The sequence below is a fragment of the Hirundo rustica genome, chromosome 16 (assembly GCF_015227805.2).
Source record: "Hirundo rustica isolate bHirRus1 chromosome 16, bHirRus1.pri.v3, whole genome shotgun sequence".
Classification (NCBI taxonomy): domain Eukaryota; kingdom Metazoa; phylum Chordata; class Aves; order Passeriformes; family Hirundinidae; genus Hirundo; species Hirundo rustica.
The window spans coordinates 6,617,384-6,642,894 of NC_053465.1; the positions used below are offsets into that span (position 1 = coordinate 6,617,384).

Below are 25,511 nucleotides of genomic sequence, written 5' to 3' on the forward strand. Positions count from 1 at the left end.
GAAACAAAAAAAAAGAAGCTGTATTTTATACATATTCTCCAACAAGTAATAAGGGAGTTTCTCCTCCAACTAAATACATGTGGTAATGCACATCCACAGACCTGGATACAGCTGCTATAGCCTCAGGTGTAAGACAGTACAGCTTCTAATTCTATGATCACAAGAAAGTCAGGAGGTTGGGGTAAAAATAGTACACATCACAAGTGTTGAAAATTGAAGACAGTGTACAAAGGGTCCCAAACACAAAGCTTTCCCTCTCTTGAGTTTGCTTTTTTCTATCTGCACTTGGAGATAGAAACCAAACCTCCCAGCCACAGGTAGTCACAGCGGTGTTAACAGCACAGTCTCCCAAAAACTCTAAATAAATGTTCTTCCTTCAAAAGGGCTTTCAGGGATTGCTGAGTTTTGCCTTGTTACTTTAAACCACCACTGTGCTTAATGAACTCAGACACCTAAAAGAATAAGCTTTACTATATACATTTAAAAATTGAGGAAAAGTTTTCTAAAAATATGCTTTTGAATTTGATAAAATGCTCCAGCTGCTCAGGTTGGAGGAACACCTCCAAGCTGTGCAGCAGCTTGTTAGCAGAGACCAAACTAAAGCACCTGAAGAAGAGGAACCAGCCCAGACCTTTCCCTGTGCTGCTGGGCTGCTCCCAAAACTCCACCCATCTCCTTCAAGGACACTCAGTGCATTCCAACAGCAACAACCCAGATCTGCTAACAAGGAACCAACATCAGATGGGCCAAACACTGGAGGGGGACAGGGAACACATGCCAAGGCCAACAACAGAGGGACTGCCACGTGTCAGAATCCATACAAGCACTAACTAAAGCCTGTGTTTGTAGGGGGGAATCAGGAATCAACATGGAAATGCCAACAGAGCCTCACAAGACCGCTCCTGTCTCCTATGTGACACCAGCTACAATGTTCCCATGTGCTGCAGAAGCTGATGGCCATGCTGGGGAAAGAAGGAAGCAGCTTTTCCTTTTGGTAGAAAGCTCTTTCCTATCATCCATGTCCTGTCCTTCGAAATCTGTGCCACAGAAAGGGCAAATCCACCAGGAGCAGGTTAAGTCCTACAGGGATCTCTAAGGCAGCTGAGGCCAGCACACTCTAGAAGGTATTTTTCAGCTTGGCTGCCACAAGCACGAGAATCTCTCCAATCTTTTTCTGCCAATTCTCTATGTCCTTGGAGACATCACACCAGAGTTCTCCATGGCGAGGTTCAGCGTTCTCACAGCGCTTCCTCACCTCTTCTTGTTGTTCCTGCAGGGAAGAGAAATGACAGTTTGTCATGCTTCGTTTCAGAACACAGTCAAAAACTGAACCCTCCCTGATTCAAATACTCTTCTGAAGATTATGGTGGGGTTTGAGGTCTGTTATTTTCAAAGGAAATCCAAGTAAAAATTCTGAAGCAGCAAGTCTCCTGCCTGGCTGAACAAACTGGCTGAGCTGCAGGTAAGCAAGTTTTGACTATTGCAGAGAAACTGCAGCAGGAACTTCCTGTGCATTACCACCTGCAGGAGCTGTGTCAAGTGAAAGGTCTCTCTGAAGTCAGAAGATAAACACCCCCATCATTTCAGTGGTATCAGCAGTAAAAACTGCTCTAAGAGATTAGAGCTGGCTGCTCCTCTGGCTGCGTTCACGTGCAGCCCGTACCCGACACTTGGGAAGAAACAGCCCCAGTTACACAAACCCAGCACCACATTTCCAGCACGATCTCCTCTGAGTAAGCTTGAGTTTTACAGGAGGAAGATTGATTTCAGAGATTTTTGCATGAACCAGCAGGACTCTGGACAGCAAAGCTGCCTGAAACACAGCTCAGCTAATGACAGCACCTTTTAAAAGCCACCACACAGGCCTGTTCATGCTCATTCGTGACCAGGCGTGACAGCCAGCCTCCCCTGTGACCACACAGGCAGGAGCAGTGGCAGCGTGCTCAGCCCAGCACCGCAGCAACCCCAGGACTGGGCAATCCCTGCCAGCCTCCCCCGCACCATGCACACACTCACCTCTGTGCCGTGCTGGAGCTCAAATTTGTAAAAGAAGGCCCAGGCATCCCCCAGGTCAGAGTCTATCTTCACGGTGCGGTGGAACCACTCTCTGGCCTTGGTTATTTTACGCTCGCTCCAGAACAGCCTGGTGGGAAAAGCAGAGGGGAGTTGACAACAGCCTCACTTTAGAGGAAGATGCCAACCCACAAGAGCTCCAGCACTTAAAGGCTCTGCAGGTGTTCCAGTTCTTTGGTCTCCCAGGAAGTAAAGAGCAGAGTTTTAGGCAACTTGCAGACCATCCTGCCCCTGGGAAGGGAAGGGAGTGAGAGGACTGAAGAGAACATCCCGCACTTCCTCTTCACTGCCCCACAGTGAGGCAGGATAGCTTAGAGGATAACTTAGCCCCGGGCACAGACAGACTCTGCTGAGAGGGGAAGCATTACTGAGCTCAACTCCCGCTACCTCAATTGCTTTAATTTTGCTGTTCCAGATTTGGAGTGGAAGAGACAGGATTACATGCCTACATCTATTCCCACTCCTTCAATTTCTTTACATTTCAAGTCAATTTTAGCATCTAACAATTAAATGACTTCTAAAAGCTGGTAACTGGCTGCTGTACGGTCACATGCTCACACCTACAAAGCCTGCTGGAGTGGAGTGGAGCAGACTTGCCTTGTGAGTCCCATTTTCCAAGGAAAAACAAGCATGGAAGCTTCTGCACTCAAACCCCAACCTGGCACAGCCCCATTGCTGCCATTTCCAGGCACTGGTCAATGCTGAAATTTCTCCCCAGTAATGAACCAACTGAGTCAAGAGTCTCTTGGTTTCACCCCTTTGCATTAAAGAGTTCATTTGAGCTATAAGGTCTTTATCAAATCAGCCACCCCTCATAAAGAGCTTAGCCTGTCATAAAATTATACAGCTTATGTGATTGGTTTTAAGCCCTATAATACTCTTGATTGTTCTTTGTTAAATAAACTGTGATTTACAAGAGCACAAATAATGATAGCAGAGGTTTAACACCTGCAAGCAGGGGCCATTTTCAGCAACATATTTAACAAAAGTTTGTCACAGATGTGTGACATTCTGTACCTACAGAGTCAAGTCCTGATGGGTGGTGGAAGCTGTTTATGTTGGGATTAGCTGTTAAACAGCCTGAGGTTGCACCAGAAGGGGCCTGGGAGCAGTTGCCATAAAGCAAAAGTTAACATTTTTCTCACTTGCTGCTAAAGCTGAACAAGTTAGCTGTCAGGATCTGGCAGAACCCAGTGTTGCAGTCACTGGAGTGTATCCTACAGTTTTCTTTGGCTTATAAAGTAGAGTTGTGAAAGAATTGGGCAACTTCGAACAAAATGCCTCCTGTATTAACCTCTTCTGTTAGTCACAATGGGAGAAAAGTAAGTTTGTTTCCATCACAGCTGCTGGAAGGCTGTTCACACATCAGAGCAGGATGTGGCACAAGTCAGTTCTAACAGTGGGTTTTCAGCACAGGAATCCTCACAACTCAACCTGGACAAGAAAACAAGTCCTAGCAGATGATCTCCTCATTTCAGAGAAGCAAACTACAGAATGGCTGGTGGTTTGCACTCTGGGAAAGGGTACACCTGAAGAACACTGACATAGGAAACATTCAGGAGCAGAATATCTAGCTCAGAATTTAAAAAGACACCTGACAGAATCTAGGATAGAGAGAAAAAATGAAAACTACACAGTCAGCCACATAAAACTTGAAAAATAACCAACAAAAAATGTTCCTATTTTCACAGATACTTAAAACACATCCTGAACCACTTAATAAAGCCCAGTTCACCTGACAGCACAGTGAAATCCTCTTCAAAGGACAGAAAGAAAGCAGCTTGCAGGGTGCCAATACCCAGCACTTTGTGTGAGTATATTGTTGCCCTGATTTGTATGGGTGCCAGTCCCAGACCCAGAACAGCTTGAGGACAGGCTGACATTCCCCACTTGGAATCAAGGGAGAGATTTGCACAGCCACTAGGACACGGCTGGTGAGCTGTTCCTTGCTTTGGGACTTCTTAGAGCTGCTGCAGCCAGAATCACATGGCTGTGCTGGAGTGTAGTGTTCCATCCTGGAAGCAGCCACACACAGACACGGATATTTTTACTCCAACAAGCACAGGAACTCACTTGGCCACAGCCAGCAGGACATGTGGGTCATGTTCACACTTCTTGAGAGCATCCACGCTCTTGGTCTTTCGTTGCGGTCGCGCTTCAAGGAAGATTGCTTCTGACCACAGGATTCCTTAATCAAACCAAGGAGGAAGATTGTTTAGTGTTATTTGGAGGTTAACCCTCCCCACCCTGACATCAGGCCAGTGCTCTGCAACACAAGCAGCGGTACAGCCCCCACCCTGGTGGTTAATCACCCCCATCCTCTTCCCAGACCACTCTTTCCACACGGATACTTTATTCAGTACTCTGAATTTTTAGGTACTGTGTGCAGCACGCTGGAGCTTCAGCTCTGGGCATTTCTGTACCACAATTCCTGTAACTCCAGCACTGTCTAACCCAGAGCTCAGGCTTTCCAGATGAGACACTGCAAACTCTGGGACAGAGAGGGTAAATCAGCATTTCCAAAGGGAAAGGTATCTGTCTATCTGAACAGGCAACTGTAGTGGCAGAAGTCTCAAAAAGTGCAAAATACAGTCTGGGAGCAGTTTCAAGGGTGCTGAAGAGCACCACAATCTTATTGATGCTGGCTCCACGCACACTGATGAAGGACAGAGTAGATCCAGGAAAGCTGGGTTTAATCCCTAGCTCCTCTCACTGCCAAAAGCTAGGAAGGAAATATGCTCAGGGGAGCATGAAATCTGCAGTTTCTCATGTCAACCAGGCACACCTGATCACTTCAAAGCAAAGCCTGAGAGCTGGTGTCTGCCAGGACTCCATCAAAGCACTCTCGCTTCCCATAAACAGCACCACGGGAACACACACGAGCTTTGATAACTGCAGTGACAGACAGGAGAGAGAGTCTCCTCTTGCTCTTTATATATAGGATCACAAACACCATAATACTTCTGTTTTATTCTTTGTGCAGCCTGCCACCCACCAGGAATCAATTCAGCAATTGATGGATCCAAATCTCTGGTTTACATGACCACAGATGGCCAATGAGCCAAGCCCTGCGGGCTTTGATTATGGTTTGTTGAGGTCTAAGATAAAGTTGGAAGCAATTGTTTAAACAAAAACTGAAATCCTGTTGCCCATTTCCATAGCAACAGGGAGATCTGTAAAACAGCCTGTGGTGGCAAACACTCCTTAGGTCATTCACAAAAACAAAGTAGGATTTTGGGTGGTGCTGCTTTGGTGACCCACTCGAAAGGAGAGTACCTTGCAATGAGTTTATGTCATAAAAGTCACTTATTTCCCAATTATTTTACTGAGACTTAAGCAGCCACCAATTAGACACCTTTCAAAACCTAGCCTGAAGGCAAGTCAAGCCTTGCCCTGCAGTATGTTACTACAATTTGTAGTTATGTGACATCTTCTCCCCAAAGATGTCAACATGTTTAAATAATGAAGTCTTCCTGCAATTCTGCCCTAAAATAGGGATGTGTTAGGTACTTTATCCTCCCATCCCAAGAGGCAAATGTTTCCACTGTTGGTTAGAACTAATTGACTTGCATCACATGACCTCTTAGCCTTTTCTTACATGAGCTAAAATAATCAAAAAAACAGGACTGGACATTTATGGTTCATGATCCCCCTAACCATGACTGTGGTGGAAATTTGCTGCCAGCACAAGTTATTAAACTCACAGCAGTGCAACCAGTGCAGGCAAACCAGCAACTGGGAATCTCCTAAGGCCAGCTGTACTCCAGAGGGAAAGGGAAAGCAACATTCTTTTCCCATTAAACTTCCTAACTACGAACACTGAAGTGTCTTTCCTTCATTTTAAATCTTGGCAGACTTCTACCAGCTTCCGAGAAAAGCTCACCCATATCCAAGATGTTTTTGCAGGAAGTCTAAGGACAAACTGAGGACCATGGATCCAATAATATACTGAGCACTGCAGAAAAATGGAACACCACCAACTCCTCAGGTGTGAGAGAACACAAAGTAACTGGGATTGTTCTTGAAGACCCTCAACACTTCCTCTGCAGAAGGATGACTGACAACTCCAAAACACCATATTCTGAGACCTGGCCAGAAAGGACATCTCAGGAAAAAATGTGTTCCTATCACCTGGGCAAAACCATTGTGTTTAAGGTAGAACTGAGATCCCGCTCACCTGAATTGGGGCACTCTTGCAGTGCCTTGGCCATCAGTGTGTTTGCAATGTTCTTCAGCCCAGCTCGGTACTCCAAGCGCACAGACTCCAACCTGGTAAGGAAGAGACTCTGATGATGTTTATGACAACATTCACTAGGCTGAAACAAACAGCGAGTCACATGAGGGTCACTGGAAACTGCAAACATCTGCCCATATTCTGAATATGTGTAGGTGACTGACATCTTCCCATTCCCCTCCATCTAAAAATAAATGTGACTTTTATTCCCTAATGGCCCAGATAAAAAACAATCTGAAAACGGGACTGTAACAGAAAGGAGAAAGCCCTGTGCACTCTGCAGGCTCTGTGCACTACAGCTAACAGTAAAGAAATAACTAGTTCCCAGATCCTTAGAGTAGCTAGCCAGGATCACCAAAGCATTTCTGCTGTTCAGGGAAGTTACTAGTCCCGAAGAAACTCCAGGATGGGCATGGTCCTAAGTGCCAGGCTCAAATGGCTGAGATGATGTGAAATAGCTGGCCTGTAGAACAGACTGAATTTGTAGCCCAAATTCAGTTCAGCTCCACACAACTCACCAGAGATCTGGATTCTTTGGATTCTTCAAGCGAGACTTTTCCAAGATGGCTCTTGCTCTAGTCAGCTGCCCGACCTTCTCCTCCAGCCTGGACAGCAAAAGCCACAGGGGTATGGAATGGGGGCACTTCTTCAACTGTTTAAAAAAAAAAAAAAAAAAAAAAAAAAAAAGGATGCTCATAGGTAAATTTGGAGAAAAAAAAAAAAATCCTGTAACTCCTATAGAAAACAACTTCCCTCCCTATATCGTCCTGGAGAGTTTAGAAGAAGAGAGACCAAGTTGACTATGTCTCCCAAATTTCTTCAGTTAGTCTTACAGAACAGAAGTGGATTTTTACCTGTATCCAAAATAGTCAGGTACATCAGGTATGACTGAGCTATCCCAGCAGTAAGAGAAAGAACACACCTCCCTTAACACAGCTACAGTCTGTGCTCCTGCAGATGGAGGGCTCTCATACATCCCCACAGCAGAGTGTGCAGGGAGTCATTAGGATATGGACACGGGCAGAAACCTGTGTCCAAATTACTCTGATGGCTGTCGACTTTGAGCATTCATACCCAAGGACACCAATTACCACTTAAAAGAGAGAGGAGTGCTCTGCAGGCCACCTCCTTTCACAGTGTGTGTCTAAGAGCTGCTGAGAAAGATTTTCTTTTAAGAGTTCTGGTTTTAATCTTTACAGGTCTTAGAGAATTACTGTGCAAAGCCTTTTTTTCTGCCTGTGAGGAGTCAGGCAAATAGAGAACTTTCTCAAGCAAGAAAGTCAATCTTGCATATGGGTAATGGGTAAGAGAAATTGTTGCTTATTTTTTTTTTTTCTTTTACTCTTTTAACCAATGACAGAATGTCTTTGGCTCTCCAGTTTGATTCAAACACAGACATCTCTCCATGCCAGCAGCACAAAGCAAACCTGCAGTAATATCCATCTTACCCCTTGATTATAAGCCTCCCGTGCTTTTTCTACCAGCTCTTTTTGTTCCTCAATTTGTCCTTTCATCATCCACAGTTTGGGGAAGTCCTCATAGTGCTTCAGGGCTTCCTCACAGAGCTCCTGGGCTGCAGCAATGTTCCCAAGCACCCATTCCAACTTCACAGACTTCATGAAGACCTGTGAACAAACCAGAGCTATTTACCACCAGCAGACACTGGAAAACCACTAATCTGCCAAAGCAGCAGGTTCCCACTTTTATGCATCCATTAAAATGTTATTGCTTAGCTACAGTTTAAAGTAAAATAAAAATTAAAACATCAGAGTTAAATAATAGCAGGAACAAGTAACAATGAGAAAGGTCAATGCAAACACTAAAGCAGATAGAACAGTGTCATCAACCTGTATCTCACATATTTACAAAATTATTAACACAGAGCTGACATTTGCGTTATCACAAACTCATAGAATGCCTCGGGTTTAAAAGTGGTATTTGTATAAAGAGCACAGCTTTAACAGCACAACCAAATAACAAACTTGAGCCTCTTTCACGAGCACAATCTGATCTCCTCAGATGCAAGCTACCAAGACCACCTTTTCTTACTTTTGGCTTCAGGCTCTGTTGTCCTGCTCATTACAAACACGTATCTTTTTGCCCCCCCCAAATCCTTCCTTCTGGCTATGCAGGGAAGTCACAGCTATGAGAAATATACTACAGACCAAAGGCTCTCTCGCTGCTCTTTGATTGCCAGCCTCCCCCCACTGGGACCTCAAAAGAGGCATCAAGTCTGAGAGCAGAGCTTCAGCCCCAGCTGCAGAAGCTCCCTGGCTCAGGGAGGAAGAGGACAGTTAAAAAGATGTAGGATGTAACAACAACTGAGGGGGAGGAACAGAGGACAGAGATCAAACTAACTTTTTGTTTACTTGGACAAGTTAAAATGCTTTTGTATGAAGAGCTGAAAATCGACAGTTTATCATACCAGAGGTAACTGGAGATAAAACACAGGAGTGCAGTTTAAAGCTTTAAGCACCAAACCACCCCAGAGCCATCTTTAGTAGAAGCATAAGTGAGTCTTCTGTGAAAGTATTTTCTCTTTTTTTCCAAGACGTGCTTTTATGCAAAACAAACATTACACAAACAGCTGTAAACTGGGAATTTCCTGACTTTTGCCATTTGTGTAAAAAACCAATTGAAACCCTTCACTTGATCCTAGCCTTTTTTTCCCCCATCATGCCACGACTTTGTGTCGCAACTCGCTGGAGAAGAGGCCGCATGCCCCGGAAGGCAATGGCAGGGAGCCACATGGTCAATCCCTACGGCCACAGAACTGAAGGAACTCCTCCTTCCGTCCCAAATCCCCCGTGGCCAAGAGGTCTGAGCCTCTCCACCCTCCACACATCCTCACCCTAGCTGTGGGGGCACTGCTGCGAGCCTTTGCCAGCAGCCTCCTCGCTCTTTCATACTCATTGTTCTCCGACTCGAGCTTCACGGCAGCCAGCCAGATCTCCTCGCTGTTGGGGTTGGCCTGCAGGAACACAAAGTGACAGACAAATGCATACAGTGAATCAACAGCAGATTTAATCCCCTGTTTGATCCAGATTAAAATTGAAATCAGAGCTTTGTCAATCCACAGTAGGACTTTTTTTCAGTGCAAGCTCCTCCCAGTCTTCTTTGACCTTTGAAGTTTATAGAAATCCTCCAAAACAGATGGGCAACGCAAAGATATTTGCTAGTTTAGAAGCTGGATGCTTCTCAATTGTTGAAAAGCAGTAATGCTTGATCCTCTGAACTTCCCGTTTAAATACTGAAAACATCACAGGGTCTGCCACAATGAGACCCTCATTTTATTACCCTCAAGCAAAAAGGCTGCAGCTTGAATTCCCCACTGAGATCTGTGAAAACTCTTCCAATAAAAGTCATTTCAGTGGCAACCATGTCAAGAACTTTGCAGCCTAGTAACAAAGAGCACTGAGAACAGATTAAGGAAGTATCTTTTACCTTCCATCTCATGACCTGTCTCTTTTTTTTTTTTTCCCCACACTTAGCTTTTAAGCCTAATTCCCAGTGTTAGAAACACTCTGCCTATCTTTGGTACAGCATCCAATTCCCTTCATTAGTGGGTTGGATCCAAGACATAAGTAACACAGTGACCTCATTAGGGCAGACTACAAACCCTTCCCTGAGGTGACACGAGATAACAGGATTTTGATTCATGACTGGGATTGATGGGAGGCATGTTAGTAAAATCGATGGTTCGCAAACTCGTAGAATCACAGATAGGTTTGGCTTAGAAGGGACATTAAAGCTCATCTCATCCCAGTCCCATGGGTAGGGATGCACCAGACCAGGTTGCTCAGAGCCCCATCCAACCTGGTTTTCAAAACTTCCAGGGATGAGGCAGCCACAACCTCTCTGGATGACTTATTCCAGGTCAGAACCTGGTGTACAACTACTAAAAGGGCAGTCCCACAGCTTTGCTTCCAGCTTGCTGCTATTTTACAGGAGAACATTTTGCCATACAAAGCAATCAAAGAACAGAGGAAGTCTCCATCACTTTGAAAGGCAGCAGCAATCAGGTGTTGACAGAAAAGGCCTGCTCTGTATTCTTTACCTGTCACATTTAACACCCCCTGACAAGTGTAACAGACCCACCTGGAAAGCAAGGGCCAAGATGCTTCTGGCTGCTGGCACATCTCCCGCCAGCCACTTGGATTTGGCTCCCATGAGCCACAGCACCTCTGCTTTGGGACAGTGAGCAACAGCTCGCTGCAAAAGAGCCTCCAAGGATTCTCTGAAGACAAGAAGCAGCAAGTTACAATCCCTCAAGGTACTGCCTAAGGCGAGCTCTCTCACACCATGTCCACTATCACTCAGCGTTATAAATATTGTTGCAAAGTCCAGTGTTGTAAACCTTGATAAGTTGTTTCATAACAAGGAAAGGGTGGGGTCCCTTTTCACAAGGGTTCTGAAATCAGCACTCCACAAACGGCTCATTGTTCAGACACCTTTGATAGCCTCTGTGGAAAAAGCCCTCACACAAACAGCTCCTTTCCCTCGGAAAGAGTCATTCTGCTTAACAAACCTAAGTAGGAACTGAGACAGGAAGGTTTTCAGAATTATTAGATGAGGTTGGCTTGATCTTATGCAATTTATTTTATTCTCCTCTGGCAAATACACTTTTCATGTAGAACATGGGGCTTAAAAGCCAGCCACCACTGGGAAACAAGCGAAAACAACATCAAAAGCAGATATACTTGTTCCCAATTAAAAAAAAAAGGCTGGAATGAGGAAGAACTCAGCATCTGCAGTCACTTCCACAACATAGCCTTGTTGGCCTTAATAAGGATGATTCCAAGTGAGTAAGTGGCCTACTGCAGAGATTGTTTGCTTTAGTCTAAGCTGTGGGCAGAAAGTTTCTGACATGTAAAGCTTTGTGAATAAACTTTAAAAAGAGCCTGAGCTGTAAAAGTGTAACACCAATCTTAATTCAGAATGTGATACACATTCACAGTGTTTAATCAGAAAATACCAGAGATGCTTGGACACATTCAGCCATGAAGTAGTTTATCTATGAAAACTAAATAAAACACATTTTAGGTGATTTGTATCCCCATATTTTTCCAAAGACGCCTTCTCAAAGATAATTGTTCCTACCTTGTCTCTTCACAGCTATTTTTACCATGTAATCCCTACTGCCATAAACCATTTTATGACTTCATAAAATTTAAGGATGTTCTGAGCACAACAGTAACAAAGAAGGTCAGACCTGCAAAAAACGCCGGTGAGTTTCATCCAGCCGCACTAACTCTGCACTCGCACCACAGCAGGGACCATCCTGCGGTTTTCCTTCCTCCCCAGCCTGTCCCCCTGTGACAGGGGTGAGCCCCTCCACGCAGGGATGGTGCAGCACACCTACCTGGTTCCATGGTTCTTTTCAAAGTAGGCTGCTCGCAGCCACACGCTCTTCTTGCTCGGGAAGACTTGCAAGGCATAGGCATAAATGGCTCGGGCACACTCCAGGGCATTATGAGCAACACACTGAGGGAAAACAGATCAGGGCTAAGTCAGCTTAGGGGAGCACTGGAATCGAGAGCAAGCAGGAATTACACATGCACAGTTCAACCTAGAACTCAGTAACTCAGTGTAATCCATGAATCGAGGCATTAATAGAGAACAGAACACTTACAATCAGCTTTTGAAAAGGAAGCAGGGAAGGAATTTCCAAGTATCCCTCTATAGAGCACAAGTATCCCTGGTCTTTCAGTGGGACTGACACTCACAGGCCAGCTTGAAACATCAGTAAGGCATTGGAAAGGTTCTCATGTTAGCACTTAATTTTGTTATTTCACAGGCAAAACCCTAAGCACCACAGCATGTGCCCCCCACTGCTCTGAGCCCAATTCAAGGCCAGTGAAGTTGGACATTTCTCATGCTGAAATTTGATTTAGCTCTTAGCACATGTTCAAACTATCCCCCTAAAGCAAAAAAAAAGCCTGGTAAAACTTTTACCCACTCCCTTGTCCAGTCTTACATTAACTCCTGAGCTACAATGGTTATGCCTTGAAACTCAACTCCCAGCTCTTTCACTCATAACTCAATCTAGGCTGACGTCTCACACTCACAAAAAAAATCCCCAGCAAACTAGCAGACATGCTATCCCAATGTCAATTTTTTGTTTAGTAAAAATTCAAACCTGAATAAAGCTCTGTAATAACCTCCTGAGGCAGAGACTGGCCAAAGGCAGGCAGGTGGTGTGGGAATCACATCCACTTTCACTGACAAAGCCATTTCCCAGGCAGCAGTTCTATTTCCTCTAATTAAAAAACACAAACCCACAATAAAACAAAACCAACAAGAAGCAGCATCACAGCTGGACATACACTGTCTGCATCTTCCATCCAGGTGTGTTTCCGATCTTCTTCCTCGATCCCAATCCCAATCACAGCTCGCATGATTGCCTGGCACGTGGCCACACTTCCAGCTTTATCACATTCCTCAGCATCCTAGAAACAAGAGGAAAGCACTGCTTGTTTTGAGAGCTCAGGACAAGAGGTTAAAGTCTGCAATGGCAACTCCTCATGCACAAACACAGAGACATTGTGGTCACTGCCACAGCACAAACATCTCACTGCTCAAACACACCCTGACACTGAGCAGGAGCCTGCACCCACCAGGAAGGTGCTAGAATTGTACACAGAATCATTCAAAAGTGGGTTAATAAACAGATCACATCAATTCCATCACTGAAAAGGTGACAATGTGTGATCTTTCCGGATACAGAAGTCTTTTCCCTACAGCTCCACAACCCTGGGCTGACCCAAGCAGGGACCTGGCCAATAAAAAGCGCAAAAATTTTACAAGGAAGAACTATAACATCAAAACTACTGACCTTCTTTCAGCTTTGAGATGATTAAGTCTCAATAAGGGCTTAGCAATAACTAAATTTAAGAGTAGCCCATTAAGCAGTGCAAAGTCAAAGGTGCAAAGACTCTCTCACCAGAGCATGTATGGAGAAGTGGAGTTTCCTGACACACAAAGCTTTCAGAAAGCCAAGCACGTCTTGCTTAAACTTGTTGAAAAGCCCTCTGATCAGATAACAGAAATGGAGCAGTTCTAGTACTGAGAAGGAACTCGAGAACACAATGATGCAGAGGCTGTGCTCATGGATTTTTTTAAAGAGAAGTTGAAATTAACCTTTAATTGTTTTACTGCTGTAAAGGAAGTCAGAATTCTTTTAGATGTTAACAAGTGTATCCATTTAACATTAAATGCTTCATTCATTATCTATGCTCTTAAGCAGTATAAGATTTTGCTGCCTTGACCCATTCTAATTTATTTCAGTGGGAAACTGCTTTAAAGGCTTCTGATCAAACAAAGCACAGAACATATTCAGGAGGAACAAGCTTCTGTACAGGACCATCAGAGTATTTCCTACATGCTGCAAATGCAGTATTTGTATTGATTTCTCATAATGCCATTTGACAAAGACTTGTGGAGCAAACAAATACCTGTCAAGCCAAAACAGATGTATGCAAAAAATACATAAATCCTTCACTGAAGGCTTTAAGCCTTTGTCCTACTTAAGGCAGCAGCTGCTTCAACTCGAAGCTACTTATCTTCCATGACAGAAGCAAACCAGACACTTCTCAGCAAAACACATGTGATGTCACCCCAGTGTATCACTTATGGCCTTGACCCCACTGAGCTTTTTAGTCTTGTCTCTTCACAGGGATCTCCACTGATAAGCCAGGTGTAAAATTACTCTGCCCCATAACCCTCACCATCAGCAGCCTTCAGAACAGAACCTGAAGAGTCCCCCTGGGCCTTCAAGACCGAGCTCATACCTGTATCCACTGCTCCCTGTTGATTTCCACACCGTTAGCCCTAAGGGATGTGATGGCTCTGTCAATGATTTTCTCCACCATCTGGGTGTTTCCATTGGCTTCCTCCAGTTTGGCAGCAGTAATCCAGATGTGACGATCCGTCGGGATATTCTCCCGGGCTTTGTTAAGGACTTTACGAGCATTCTCGTATGTCTCCAGCCTTGCCAGCGCCAGCCACAGCTGCAGAGCAACAAAAGATGGATCTGAGATGAGAACAAGGAGATGACAAGGCTGCTGTATGGCAGTGTCAGCCCACAGAGATAAGCAGCTTCATGCTGCTTGCTACTGGTTGGCAACTGTCCTCAAGCACTGCAAGCAGGCTGTGGGATACCAAAGGAGGAGAGCAGAAACAGGCTGCTACTGCCCTTGAAGCTCAGTCCTGATCATCTCTGGGTGTCATCCTCATCTGCTGGGCTGTTACACTTCTATTTTCTGCTCACATCACCTCTCTAACAGCTGAATTCAACACTCTGGTTTGGTGTTTCAGACATGAGTAACTTTTAGATTCACCAGGTTAAACGTTCACTTGTTTTCCCAATTGTCAAGGCACCACATATGGACACAAACGTGGCTCAGCGCCTACAGCAGGCACAGCTGTGCACTGCCATGACTAACCTAACAATTACACACCAAAATGAGGCGTGTAATGACCACCAGACAATTAACTCCAAAGAGAAAAAACACATTCCACTACTCATTGCATCCTTCCCACTGTGGCATGAAGCATGTGGGAGAAAATCTTGTGTGGAGCAACGCTGCCCACCCTGCCTTTTGCCTGCAAAGCTCTACTGCCAGCCTGAAGTGGGGTGCAGGGTTTTTTTTAATTCACTGGTTTTTTTAACTCACTTCAACACTGGTTGGACAGCATTCCACAGCCCGGCTCAGCATGATCCTAGCATCCTCAGGTTCCTCCAGCTCCACGGCTGCTTTCCACAAACGCACTGAGTTTGGAACGTGCTCAAGGGCTAGAGAGGCAAAACGATTATGTCAATAATGATGAAGTAGTTTACCAATGAGATCTGTATTGTTTTAAACACGGTATAATAAAGGACTTGTGCGATTCCAAGGAAATGTGAAGGAGGGAAGGGAGGGAATTTACTTATTGGGGCTCTTGCTTCAACAATAAGAATTTAAAATCAGAAAATAAAACACTTAATCATTTTAATTGGAAACAGGTTTTGAAGAGCCAAGGGCTTTCTTGCTGTACAAGCTGTAATTGCATCCTCCTCAGTAAAACACCTGGCTGAACAAAGCCTCCAGTCTCAGCAAATGAACAGATTAAGATCTTCAAAACTGGGCAGCTTAAATCAGGCCAGGTCTGCCTTTATAGAAAAGAATCATCTTCAATACTAACTAATAATACAGCCTTGATCCTTACGTGTTGAACTGCCCCCTCACAATGCAGTTTTCCTGTAAGTCTCTTCTGACAGCTTAATGGAGTGCAGCTTAATTTCCCAAAAAAGCTGTTGTCCTGCCATGCAAATATAAAACAGGGATGCATAAAAACTTAAAGGTCTCGCTGACACTAAGCCATGAGTACCAAGAGTGCTTCCAGCAATTCAGTATGGACTCCATCTAATTAGGATTCTCCAAAGCTTCCTTAATCTTGTCCAAGAGTTAGCTGCTGCTGGTAGAACTGCATTCTCTGCAGCCTGTCCTACATGTGCTGTCTGAAACATTAAATGCTAAACAACAACTTTCCTCAGCCCATCTCATTAAGTGAGATTGAGAAACCAAAGGGGTTTTTTAGCCTTTTGTCACTCCAATTTGCACCCCAGACTGCTGGAATCAGCTGCATTGCAGCATTACTTCCCCTGCTTCCATGGTGACTGTACACAAATGTGCCATAGTAACAGAGGACTGAGCACATCCCTCTTCAATAAAGCAAGCACAATCACAGGGATACAAAAATGAGTGGGAAAAGGCATCTAAACCCACTTTGGAACAAGCTGTGTTTCCAGACAAGGCTGTTCCTTGAGGCACTGCTGCAGAGGGAGAGGCACAGTGCTGAGCCTCGACTCAGAGCACATCCCACCCTGACACAAACACTGAGATTTACAACAGACATTAACTGTTTGTCTCCAAGTCTGCAGCTGCAGGAGATTTTCCTGAAGAATTTAAGTGAATAATGTCAGCCTCCAAGAGCTGAAAGCATCACTCTGCAGGACAGAACATGTTTTTATAAACACACAATTCGATTTTTAGACCTCAAGCTGTATTTCAGCCACTCAGCTTGTTGGGTCTCCAGTCAGACTGAGGTTTTAAAAACTCCAGAGGTTCTGCTGGACAGCAGGAATGCACACAGCAAGGAGAGAGGAGAAACACATTATGAAAGGTCACACTTCAGTGCCATCACCTGGCACTCAGGCTTTTTTTATTTTGGGAGAAATAAGAGGTTATGCTGCCACTTAAGGCTCCAAGCTCCATATTACTGATGCTCCCTAGACAGCAGAGGAGCACTGTGAAGCTGTTAACAGGCAGAAACTGGGAAGAGAATGATAAATCCAGTTCCATTCCACTAACTGCTTTGTATCAAGAGATTACGTAGGTGGTTCCAAAAACTGAATGTTTTTCTCTTCATAAATACAGCATTTGAAGCAAAGCTCAGTACTTAGTGGGTAAGTCACTGCTCTCACACAAGACCCTCCCCTACCCAAGCTGGACTCACAGATCTATTTCTGCTCCTTTAAAAGTGTTTTTCTGTTCAACATCCATGACTGTTCCTGAGAAGGACACATGGCGTCATAGGAGCAGCACTTCACACCATGTTACACTGCAGAGTCAATGGAAATTTAAAAAGCTACTGAATAGTTAATATCTGAACTCTTTAGAACTTCAAATCCAGCAACTCTGAAGTGCCCTTCATCCAGATGTAGTAAGAGGTCATTTCACTAGAGATCTGCAATTTTACATGCAAGAGGAGAGGGGTGGGAGGCAACTAATTCCTTTGAATCTAAACCATTCAATACTGCAGTCTGCTTCACAATGATTCAGTAAATGTATTAAATCCAGAATCTGACTTTCCCCTGTCTAGATTAAAGTCAGAAGATGTAACTAATACAATTCAGTAGTCATGAAGGAACTAATCTCTATTGATACAGGCCCAGCTACTTGAAAGTAATCAAAGAATTCCTATTTTGAACTTCTAAAGAAGAACCAGGTTCAGGACAACAGAACAAACTGCTGTTGAAGAGATCATGGTTTGGAAAAAAACAGTAATTCCACGAAAGAGGAAAACCTCCAAGTGCAATGCAACCCAAGAAATTGTAAGGTTTCAGGTAAACACCACAGAGAAAGGTTGTTAGTCAAGGACAAAACTTGCTACACTACATCAAATCCTGCAGCTCAACAGGCTCAATGATCTGAGAACCCCCAAGACCTCTAAAACTCCTCCAGCAGCAGCCACTGTGGGGTCTAACAGGCTGCAAGCAAGTAGGAACAACCAATTCTGTTATCTTTTCCAAAAAGTATCACAAGGTGATATCTAGAGCACCTTTTTATCCTTAGAACATAATTTTTAATTGCTTTCATTTACTTATCTAATTGTGATCAAGCTGGAATTGGCTTAGGTAAGTGAAATACCATTTTGGAATTGTTTGGTATCAGCAGCTTTCTGCTGAAGGATGTTTTACAAACATCATCCTTCAACACCTTTGTTCTTTGGTTCAACAGCAACAAGTTCCACCATTAGTACACAGACTGACAGCTGTAATTTCAACAAGGAAGCAAAAAAAGCACCTGAACTTACGGCCACACCTTGAACAACTCACAACACAATACGAAGAGTGCAGTGCCCTCATTCCCTGAGCCCACAGAAGCTCTCACCTTTCCTAAGGACACGTTTCTTGGCACGGATGTCTGTCTCCAGCTCTGCTGCTCTGATATAGATCCGCACAGACTGTGGCAGGTGCCGCACAGCCTGGGCCACAACAGCCTTGGCTGTGTCTCCAGGCTGAAGCCGAGCAGCTTCCAACCAAACATCTTCACTCTGTTGGCAAAAACAACCCATCTTCCTTCACATCACAACAAGAATAAAAAGTCACAGCTTCTGGCTAAGCAGCTGTAATACAGTAGACAGTGAAACTGTACCAGGCAGAGCCTCAGTCAAGCTTAACAGAGATTCTGCCACTCGTGAACCACAACTTTTTCCCTACTATCCCACAAGATCAGAAGGGAAGCGAAGCAATTCTGACCTTAGGGCACATCTCTGTTCCTTTCATGATGAGGTTTCGAGCCACCTGGAGTTTGCCAGTGACCTCTTCCAGTCGGGCTGATGCAATCCAGGCTGGTGGATGATGAGGATTGGTCTCTCGGACAGATTTCAGGAGCAAACGGGCTTTTTTGATATCACTAAAGGAGGAGGAAAGAGGAAGGAAAATTTTTAGCACACTGGGAAACAATTCTCCTGAACCAGGAGGTGCTCAGATGCACAGTAACTGTGACCTCAAATTTTTCTATATTGGAGACACAAATCATATTCTACCAAAACAAGTTTGATAATACACATCAACACAGCGATGTTACAGTGGAAACCAGCTAAGTATTTAAGCAAGATTTTTGGGAATTACAGCTGGGCACTTGCAGCCAGAAGCTGCTAAGCCCAAGCACTGATGTAAGTCAAGAATTAGCATCAATATTTGCACGTATTGCTCTGACTTATAGAGCAATTCTTTATGAAACAGATGTCAAACTCCAGGCTAAAGAGGCTCTCAGAGGCCGTCAATCAAGCCTAAATTAGCAGCACACAGCCACAATTAACCAGGTTATTTCCTGGCTGGCAGGCAGCCACACATTGCCATCACTCTGGCATGGAAATAAGGATGGAATGGAAACAGTCTCCACAATTGATGCATCCAGGTCAGATGTTAATATCTCAGCTGAAAAGACTAGACCAGATCTCATGTTAAAAGAATTCATCCTCAAAAACTCACCTGGCATTTCTTACAAACTAAATGCCAGCTGAAAGCACCCGCTCAGATTTCCATTTACATATAGGATCAGTGCTGCTGCTAAGAGGATAAATCTGTTAATCCTTCTTAAACTTACTTGATATCTCCTCCGTGTGTGGGAATCATGGAATTCAAGTCTGTCAAATATCCTTTCGGGTCCACTACAGTCTGGCCACTCACAGAGTCCGACACCTGGGAAAGTCAAGTCAGAGTTACTGAAATGGCCACTCACAGCCCCTGAACGTCCCAAAAGACACTGTGGCTCTACAAAAATCCTAGATATTCATCTGCTCCCAAAAGCAAGGAAGGAGGAAAACACAAAGCCTTGCTTATTAGCTTTTTCTATTTCTAAAATACACAACTTTAACATTAAAATCCAGACAAGAAGCAGCTTGGTGACAAGCAGCCACCCAAAGGTCTTGCAGCCCTGCCAGTTAAAGGCATTCTTTTTAGAATTTACATGAGAAGACCAATGAAAAAGAAGTCAAAAATCAGTACTTTTCAGCAGTTTGTCCCACATCCTTACATAGGACAGATGCTTCCCTTGGTAGCACTACCTGTGCTGTTTGCCCCAAGGGCACCTCTGCTATAACCAGGCAGTCTGTTCTCCCATAATGACCACGAACTCCAGGGATAAACTGGTATTTCCTGAGAAATTCTATTCACTTTGAGGGCATGAGATCTGGGGAGAGGGACTACAGAATTATTTCACAGCTCAGCTGTTCTTGGATCTTCTAACAACCAAGAGAATTTAACACTTTTCTAAAACCAGGACTTACACAGCAGCACAACACCAACCCCAAGGTATACCTGGGACACATCCTGCCTTCCCACATCCTTACCTGGCTTAGCCTCATATCCATCAAGGTGTTCCTGGCTTGGCCAATCTTCCTCATATCCAATTCACCTGTCCCAGGTGTCATCAAGCCTGGTGTCATTCCTCCTGGGTATGGAGTATTCAAACCCCCTGGATATGGAGTATTCAGTCCACCAAATTGCTAAAAAAAAAAAGTGAGAAAGTCATTCCTAAAACTTCTTCTGAGATTTCAAAAGTTATTCAGACTATTGGCTGATTTTCACTTTCCCAGAAGCTGCAGGACATGGATGCTGAACCCCCACAGGTACTTCTGATATGGCCTGCCTGGATCCCAAAGCATTTCTCATACAGGATTTGCAAATCTATAGGTAATAACTGAAGTTTAGTAAAGTCAGTGAAATAAGCAACAAGAAAGTGAAAAATTCAAGCACAGGCATCTGAACCTGGCACATTTAAAGAAGAATATCTGCAATGAAGTCCCATGGACACTGGGAGCCAGCCTAAGGCCAGTCAGCTACTCCTATAATTTTATGACCATGGTAGACTCTGGCCACAGAGCAACAAGATAAATTACTGCAGTTTTAGTTGACTGAAAGGCAAACAATTTTTAACACAACCACCCCAGAACTAGGCAAACCATTAGGTGAAAGCAAACTTCATTTTCTGTTCCCTTTTTGCAAGATGTTATTGTAACAGAAATGGTCATGCTCACCAAAACTTTCACCACCCTGCATTCAGCAAATAGGAAAAGAAACACTTTCTTCCATCTTTAAAACAAGAACCGGGTTTTCTCTGCTTATCCTCATGTTTTCTGTGGTAATGGCTGTGCACTGAAAGTCTCCACCAAGCACACGAGTTCAACATCCAGAATTCCTCTGGCAGACTCACAAACCACACCGAGTTTTTTTGGTCAAGCATCTTTCCCCCAGATCCCATCTTAACACTCATGTCTAATCCAGTTTGGCCACAGCCTGCTCAGGTTTGCTGTGTACTCACTGTCTGGCGTGGATCCACAGAAGTGTGATTCTCCCCTGACTGCAAATGCTTTGCAAAGAAGCTGTCGGGGACAGGAGTCAGCTTCTCATAGCGAGGATTCCTCTGCCGCTTGTTCCTGGCATCCCCAACCTCGGGAATACTCAGCCACTCCTCCTCGGTAACCTCGGCTAACTTTCGCTGTTCAGACAGGAGCTGTCATCAGTATTTGCTGCAGAAATGGCTTTTTAAGTGCTCTAACTCTTAAATAGGTTTATTTCCTTGAAATTATTCAAGATCAATTAAAATACTTAAAGGTCAGACATTTTTCCTAATCCAATGTACAAAAGAATTAGATGCATTTAATTAGAATTTGGTTTTAGTCCAGACTGAGATTCCAGATCAATTTTGTTATTCGATTCAGTGCTACAAACATTCAGATTAATCCTAGTGCCTGGAGCATTGAGTGGTTTATTACTAATCATTAGACAACAGCTCAAAAAATACATTTTATTTAAAAGAAGATTTAGAGTCAGGAGATTCTGCTCAGCTGCTCCTGCAATGCCAACAAGTTATCAGCTTCCCTCAAAGACAGAAGTGTAGCACCTTCCATAAAGAACAAAACAAAAATGACCAATATCAAAATTTGCAGAAATTTCACTGCCTTGTGTATCCACATTCTTCCAAAAGAAAGCAATTCTAATCTGGAGAATATCAAAGTACTTGTTTGCCAACACACAAAATCTGAGCAAAGAAACAAACACACACAAAAGAACACACAGCTACATCCTGTGTCTCATAAAACGTCACATTTCAGACATTTCTTTCCTTACTTTCAAGTCTGAGAACTGCTGTTGAATTTTGGGTCGTTCCATACGGTACTTTTCTATTTCCTCTTTTTCTCGTTGTTCCCTTAGGAAAAGGAATACTGAGGTTATGCTCAAAGTAACACTTGGCAAGTCTTGGATAAAAGTGTTGACATAACAGAAAAATGTGTTTGATAAGAGTTAGGGCATAAAAAGGCATTTTTTCCAAGTTTAGATTATCAACATTATAACAAGAGATCCTTTATCAAACAAGATAGTACCATAGTGTAAAAACAGACATCTCCAAGTGAACTTCGGTCTTTAACCTCATCTTAGTGAGCAGTGAATTTAACAAGTCACACATACTGTTAACAATACCAAGTCTACTGTGCAGTCTGTGATGTGTCAATATCAGCCGCTCAGCCCCTCCCCACACCATCTTAATGAACGACAGTGACTCTTACTTAACTACAGTGAAGTCATTTAACCACATCCACTATCAAAGCGAGTGGTGCAAAATACCTGTCATGCTCAATTAAGCAGAAAACACCCCCTGCCAGTGCTGTAGCTTATCCTACCTCCTTTCTTTCCTGCGTTCATCCATCCTCTTATCCAAAGCTGCATAAATAGCATCTGCTTCTTCATCATCTTTTTCATAGGGGCCACTTGAGAACAGGCTCCCAGCATAGCCATTGAACTGGGAAATTAGAGAGAGAGGACAAATAAAAAGAGGGGGAAAAAAGCAGGTTTTTTTAAGTTCCTGTTATGTTCCTGCTACAGCAAACAATCACCTGAAAATGCATCCACAGGCTGTTTCTGACAACATTGCATCAGACTAACACATCTCTAGATAAAAGCATCCTCCTTCTACCACCCCATGGTGGTGTTTATTCTCCCACACCATTTGAAGTAGAACTGCTTCAAAATTGCTTCTCTCTCTAAACCATTTCTATTCAGCAATAAATGAAATCCCAGGGTAGAAAAGCCATTCTCTTCCATTAACCACTTTTTCTTTTTACACCAGTGAAAGCAAGCAGAAGGAATATCATAACATTCAACCAACCAAAGTGGGACTTAAACATAAGGGACTACACAGGCCACTTAAGGAAAACATATGGCACAGAATCACAGAGTCATTTAGGTTAGAAAAGACCTCCAAGATCATCAAGTCCAATCCTGTCAAAGGACACAAGCTTTCAAAAATACAAGCCTTGATATACTTAAACTAACTTTTATTTATAGATATTTTTTCCAAGACTCTCAGGGCTCTGTATCAGTAACTAAACCACAATCCACAGAGCAAGGCCACAAGAAAAATCTGTAAGCACCACGGTGCATACTGAGGTCTCAATCAACAAATCAAAAAGGAAATGCTCCCTGCAAACTACAGGAAATTCTGGGTTTGAAGCCCCAGCTAAGAGCGGGGTTCATAACAAGAGCAGAGAGCTCAGGGACTCCTGTTCCACCTAGGGGAAAAAAAGCTGCAGGATGATGAAAACCTCCTCACCTCATCATAGTTGGTGTCATTCAAATCCTCATCGTCATCATCTGCTGTCTGGTTCTTCTTCATCTGGTCCCCCACAGTCCTCTTGCCCGGCGGGGCGTGCCGGTCGTCCACAGGGTCGTTGGCATCGCGGGCAGGGCCGATATCAGAGCGGGTGGTGAAACCAGTGGCTCTGCAGGGATAAACCAGGGGCTGCTCAGCTCACTGCAACCCCAGCCTGTCACAGTCACTGCTCAGGACAGGCAGGGAAAAGATCATTCTTCTTGGAGAATGCTATCAGACACTCCATGACCAGCATTCATAAAGCCGGGGGGGGAAATGGCCTCAGAATCATGGAGTGGTTTGGGCTGCAAGGGGCCTCTGAGCTCACCCCATTCCATCCTCCTGCCATGGGCAGGGACACCTTCCACTATCCCAGGTTGCTCCAAGCCCCATCCAACCGGGTCTCAGACACTTTCAGGGATTGGGCAGCCACAGCTTCTCTGGGCAACCTTTTATAGGGAGAACTTTTTCCACAAATACACTGCAACCACCCAGCTCATGGCTCTGCCACCCATCTTGTGCATGGGCTCCTTTCTAAACTCTGTCTCTGGCTCTCTCAGCTGAGCCTGCAGGCTGTGGGGCACCAGGGGCTGGGGGTCTGTGCAAAGGAGCTCTTCTGACTCCCCACACTCGCCTGGCAGCACCTGGTGGGGCACAGCCAGCAGAATCTCCCCAGGGAAGGTAGCAGCAAATCAGTGGGGGGCGAACACAACTCACAGCCAGTAAAGGCCACCCCAAAAATAGTCTCAGCCGCCACCAAACCCTCTCACTGTTCCCTCAACAAAAGCCCTCAGTCCGATCATTTTTCAGACGGTCCCACGCACACGGTCACAGAACCAGGAGGGACACAATGCTTTGCCGGTCTGAAGCCCCCGGGAGCTCATCCTCGGAGCCAGACACTCCTTTAAACACAAACCCGCCCAGCTAAACAGCGAACGCGAAGCATTAGGAAATGACAACATTGAAAAGCCGCGCGGGGCCACCCCGAGGGGACGGGGATGAGTGGAGCAGGGAGGTGTGAGCCCAGCCGGGCAGCGAAAGCGCTCGGGAGAGCGCCGGGGCCCGGCGGAGAGACGGGGCTGAGAAGGGACCGGCGGGGGGGGACAGGCCAGGCCCGGCGGCGTCTCACCCGCGGCCCAGGCCGGGCACGTAGCCCAGGGGCGCGGGCATGCCCAAGAACGGCTTCTTCTTCTTGTTCATGATGGCGGTGGCGGCGAGGCGAGACCAAAACGGGACCGGAGCAGGGACCGGAGCAGAACCAGGACAGGCGGCCGGGAAAGCGGCGGCGGCGGCAGCGGAAGCTGCGGCGGGAGCAGGCGGAGCTGCCCGCGAGGGCGGAGCGGCACTTCCGCTCCCGCCGGGGAGCAGCGCGCCCCATGGCGAAGCGGAGGTCCGGAGGCGTGCTAAGGACGACGGGGTGGGGATGGTGAGGATGGGGAAAGTGGGAATAAAGATGACGAAATTGAACGTTTATAGCAATGTATTGTTTTTGTTGTTATTATAAAACGAGTAACTGCTAAGGAACCCCCCGGGCGGTGAGCGGCCCTGCCGGGAGCAAAGCTGACACCCTGTGTTTTACAGCCCCCGGGCAGAATGGGGTGGAAAAGGGGGCAAAAGGGCCGGGATCGTCCAGGAGCGCCTGGAGCTGGATAAAGCCTCGGTGCTGCTCACCCTTGTTTCCCGCAGCCCTCGCTTGCAGAGCTGCGGGGTGTGAGCCTTGCTTCCTCCCCTGCTAAAAATTCCCGAGACAAATGATCTCTGGGAGCAGAAGCTGGTTTTCTGCTCTTTCCTTCCGAAGGTCTCTCACTTCCGACTCTGCTGTGTGGTGACACCAGGGATGGCCATGCCAAGGGACCAAGGCGTCCCCCAGGGGTGAGGGGTACAGGTCCTGCCCCTCAGCCTGTCCTCATCCATCCTTCCCGAGCATGTCCCAGAGCTCCTGCCTCAGTTTCCCCAGCCGGAGCCCGGGGCAGGCTTCTCTTGCCCTCCCAAACCCGGGCTCAGGATTTATCAGCTGCCACCTCTGAAGTCTCCAGGGGACCGTGACACCGCGTCCGGCTGTACCGGGGAGCTGAAGGGTCCCGGTCCCTCGGGGGAGGCTCGGGGGTCACAGAACACAAGGACAAGGGCGGCGAGAGGGCTGAGGAGGGGATGGGGCTGCCCTGGGGACTGTCCCCGTCCCGCAGCCCCCCGCCAGCACCGGCCCCGCCTGCCGCTGCCAGCCCCCGCCAGGTCTGGGAGCAGAAGCCAGCTGCGGGGAAGACAAACAGCCCCATTTTGCATGC

The 25,511-nt window shown here is 45.5% G+C and overlaps 1 protein-coding gene across 1 annotated transcript; it reads right to left on the bottom strand.

Moving 5' to 3' along the window:
• PRPF6 (pre-mRNA processing factor 6) lies at nucleotides 1-24,535 on the bottom strand. The gene is made up of 21 exons (XM_040080095.2): nucleotides 24,356-24,535; nucleotides 23,188-23,356; nucleotides 22,259-22,377; nucleotides 21,708-21,786; nucleotides 20,899-21,075; nucleotides 19,928-20,083; nucleotides 19,183-19,277; nucleotides 18,330-18,486; nucleotides 17,962-18,124; nucleotides 14,983-15,101; nucleotides 14,098-14,316; nucleotides 12,634-12,756; nucleotides 11,670-11,791; nucleotides 10,406-10,544; nucleotides 9,159-9,278; nucleotides 7,756-7,932; nucleotides 6,826-6,959; nucleotides 6,251-6,342; nucleotides 4,147-4,261; nucleotides 2,017-2,143; nucleotides 1-1,270 (listed from the first exon to the last, which is right to left on the bottom strand). Exons 1-21 carry the CDS (start codon nucleotides 24,424-24,426, stop codon nucleotides 1,118-1,120), a joined length of 2,826 nt encoding a protein of 941 aa, XP_039936029.1. The 5' UTR covers nucleotides 24,427-24,535; the 3' UTR covers nucleotides 1-1,117.
• Nucleotides 24,536-25,511: the final 976 nt, after the last annotated feature.

Bases quoted from the DNA above. Each gene is read 5' to 3' on its own strand.
- PRPF6 (XM_040080095.2), bottom strand. From the start codon at position 24,426: ATGAACAAGAAGAAGAAGCCGTTCTTGGGCATGCCCGCGCCCCTGGGC. The intron at 7,933-9,158 runs GTGAGGATGTGT...GTTTGTTCACAG, and splicing joins GCAGTGCCCCCACAGCTAGG to GTCTTCATGAAGTCTGTGAA. The intron at 1,271-2,016 runs GTGAGTGTGTGC...TCTTCCCTGCAG, and splicing joins AGCTCCAGCACGGCACAGAG to GAACAACAAGAAGAGGTGAG.